Genomic DNA, 3,122 nt, shown 5'->3' with positions numbered 1-3,122 from the left:
AGGCGTTCACAGTGCGTTCGAACGCACAGTACATTCTCTTCTGCACGTTCACAACCCCGTTCACAAACCGCGTTCGAACTCACTCCACCCGCGTTCGAACGCGACTTACAAAAAACTTATTTTAATGGAAATTAAACACTAAAACATGAAATAAAAACACTCCTAAAGTGAATCCATGCTCGAGACAACGTCGGTGAAGTCCGAATCGTATCATATCATCCGATTTTCCTGAAATTAGATTCGTTGTGCTACAACATATCAAAATTTAGCATTGATCCAATGGCTATAACTTTTGAAATCCTTTTCCAAAGTTCTATGCCAAATCCTATCCAGATCTGAAAACGGGATAGATCAAACCTTAGCCCAAGGGGAGATCGTATCAAGGCGTTCGCACGCGTCCATTCAAATGCGGTCGAGCTCATTCGAACAACAATTTGCATTCTCTATTGATGCGAACGCCTACAGGCATTCGCAAGGGGCGTTCAAATGCGACCTCCCCATGTTCGAATGTGACATCAAGAATCCTTAATTTTCTAAAGAAAACAACTAAAACAAAACAAAAAAAATAGATCCACAGGTTGTATCCATGGTCGAGATGACTCAGTGTGGTTCGAATCACATCATTCCACCATTCTTCCACTGACTTTGTCCTCAAATTGCAAATTCAAGATAACGGTCCATCAATATTGCCTCAGATTCCCTTGTGGCTTGCTCCTTTGTCTAACCGACCCAGCTTACCAACACATCTATGACTATTCATCCTTTGCGTCTAACCCTCTTTCGTGGTAGGACCTTCTCTGGAGTGAGCTCAACTGCCTCCAATTCGCACCCGGGTAGTTTTGCCACAACCTACTCAACTGGACCAACTCGGGCTTTCAAGCTAGATACATAGAAGACCGGGTGAACTCGGGACGACTCGGGTAGGTCCAGCTTATATGCAATAACTCCCACCTTCCCTAGAATCTAAAATGGACCAAAAATGCGACGTGTTAGCTTTTGGTTCTAAATAGTTCATACCGAGATTTGCCGATACGGTTGGAGTCCAACATAGACCCAATCGCCAACTTCATAGCTTCTTTCCTAGTGTTTGTGATCATGCACTTGCTTCATTCGGTTCTGTGCTGCTACTAGGTGAAGCTTGGGCCGCTTGAGTACTTCATCCCATTCCACTGAAACTCTTCTTCAATTCTTCAAAGGCCTTGTTGCTGCCTCGGTCCACTAAAACTCCCCCTTCTTCAGTAGTGATGTCAAGGGGGCAGCAATCTTGCCATAGTTGGCAACAAATCGATGGTAATAGCCCATCAATCCAAGGAAGCCCCGCAATTCTTTTGGTGTTTTTGGGATCTGCCATTGCACCATGTTCTGCACCTTGGAGGGATCATCTTCCGCTCCCACCATTGATATGATCTGGCAATACTCCACTCTCGGCTGACCCCATAAACATTTGGACTCTTTCACCTTCAACTCATTGTCTTTCAAAATCTGCAATACTTCATGAAAGTGAACAAGATGGTCCTTCCATGAACGACTGTACACGAGGATGTTGTCTAAGAAGACAAGCACAAACTGCCTCATAGCTCCCTAAAGACGTCGTTCATCCACCCTTGGAAGGTGGAGGGGGCATTAGTGAGTTGAAAAGGCATGACCTTGAACTCATAATGCCCGTCATGTATGAAAATGCGATCTTGTGCACATCCTCGAGTCTCACTTGGATTTGGTGGTAGCCGACTCGCAAGTCTAACTTGCTGAAGTAAGAGGCCCCCGAGAGCTCATCTAAGAATTCTTCAATGACAAGTATAGGATACCTATCCTCCACCATGATGGCATTGAGTGCACGGTAGTCCATACAAAATTGTTAAGTTCTGTCCTTCTTCCGCACTAGGAGCACCGTTGATGAGTACGAGCTCCGACTCAGTTGAATGATTATGTTGTCTAGCATCTCCTTAAGAAGCCTTGTGATCTCCTCATTTTGCACAAATGGGTATCGGTAGGGCCATACATTAGCCGGTTCAACTCCGGAGTAATCTCAATGCAGTGGTCTTGGGGTCGAGCCTGCGGCATGCCGCATGGTTCTTCAAACACCTCACTAAATTCCTTCAGTAAGATGAATAGATCAACAGGTACTTCTTCTTCCTTTGTATGGTCTACTTGACTCTAGATTAATTGCATTAGAAGTCCATGGCACCCAGCCTTTGGTAGTCCCACCATCAGTTGAAGTTGGGCTCCAAGTCGCAGTCGAATTCTGTCTAACTGCACTCGTTTGCCGCTTCGTTTGAAATTCATCCACATTTCTGAGAAGTTAGGTCATTGGGCCCAAACTTTGTCAGCCCCTCATAAGGCCAAGAGGTGAAGATCCAAGGTGAAGAAATTGCCTTGAATCTTCAAAAGAATCCCTCGGCATACGTCGTTCGCCTCGAGCATCGTGCTATCTCCCAAAGCTACATCGAATCCAGAGGTAGTGTCTATAGCCTTTCCTATCTTCTTGACCACACATTCATCCATGAAGTTGTGGGTGCTCTCGGTGTCGACGAGGATCTTCACTGTTTGATTCTTCATAGTGCCATTGATCGAAAGCGTCCCAGGTGCATTAGTGTCGATGTAGGCATGCATGGATATCTCGGCATGGACCTCCTCGCTGCTCTCCAAGGCTTCCTAGTCTTTCGCCAAGCCCTCTAGTTCATCTTCCACCACTTCCTCTTCCTCCACATCCTCTGCTTCGTCCAACACCATCACCATGATCGTCGATCGAGCACTTTTGTGCCATGGAGTGAATCACTCATCTTAATAAAAGCACAGCCCTTTAGATCTTCTTTCTTCAACTTGGGCTAGGGTAAGTCTTCTCATGGTAGTTTGGAGATCCCCTCACCTCTGGTTGTGGCCATGGAGGCAATCTTCCACTTGTTGTCCTCGGTGGAGCTGTCGACACATGATGTGTTGTTGTAGTTTGCCGAGGCACTCCTCTAAACTCCGTGGTGCTCCAGCCCCCTTTTGCCACCAGCCTAAGCTCTCGAAGCTTCTTTTCCATCAATTTGAGCTGTTGCAAAAGCCTCAAGCAATGTGGTTGGTCGACCAGCTTTCACTTTAGTTTGAATGTCCCGCTTAAGGCCACTAATGAATGTGCT

The 3,122-nt window shown here is 46.1% G+C and overlaps 1 protein-coding gene across 1 annotated transcript; it reads right to left on the bottom strand.

Annotated features, from left to right (window-relative positions):
* Positions 1–1,218: 1,218 nt before the first annotated feature.
* LOC140798909 (uncharacterized mitochondrial protein AtMg00860-like) lies at positions 1,219–1,575 on the bottom strand. Its single transcript, XM_073152996.1, has one exon. The coding sequence runs from the start codon at positions 1,573–1,575 to the stop codon at positions 1,219–1,221; it is 357 nt and encodes a 118-aa protein (XP_073009097.1).
* Between the last annotated feature and the right edge of the window lie 1,547 nt (positions 1,576–3,122).

This window comes from Typha latifolia, chromosome 12 (genome assembly GCF_019914945.1).
Source record: "Typha latifolia isolate L0001 chromosome 12, TyphaL0001v2, whole genome shotgun sequence".
Classification (NCBI taxonomy): Eukaryota; Viridiplantae; Streptophyta; class Magnoliopsida; order Poales; family Typhaceae; genus Typha; species Typha latifolia.
Note: the sequence above shows the minus strand (reverse complement) of the source record. Positions and strands in the feature narration are given on the sequence as shown.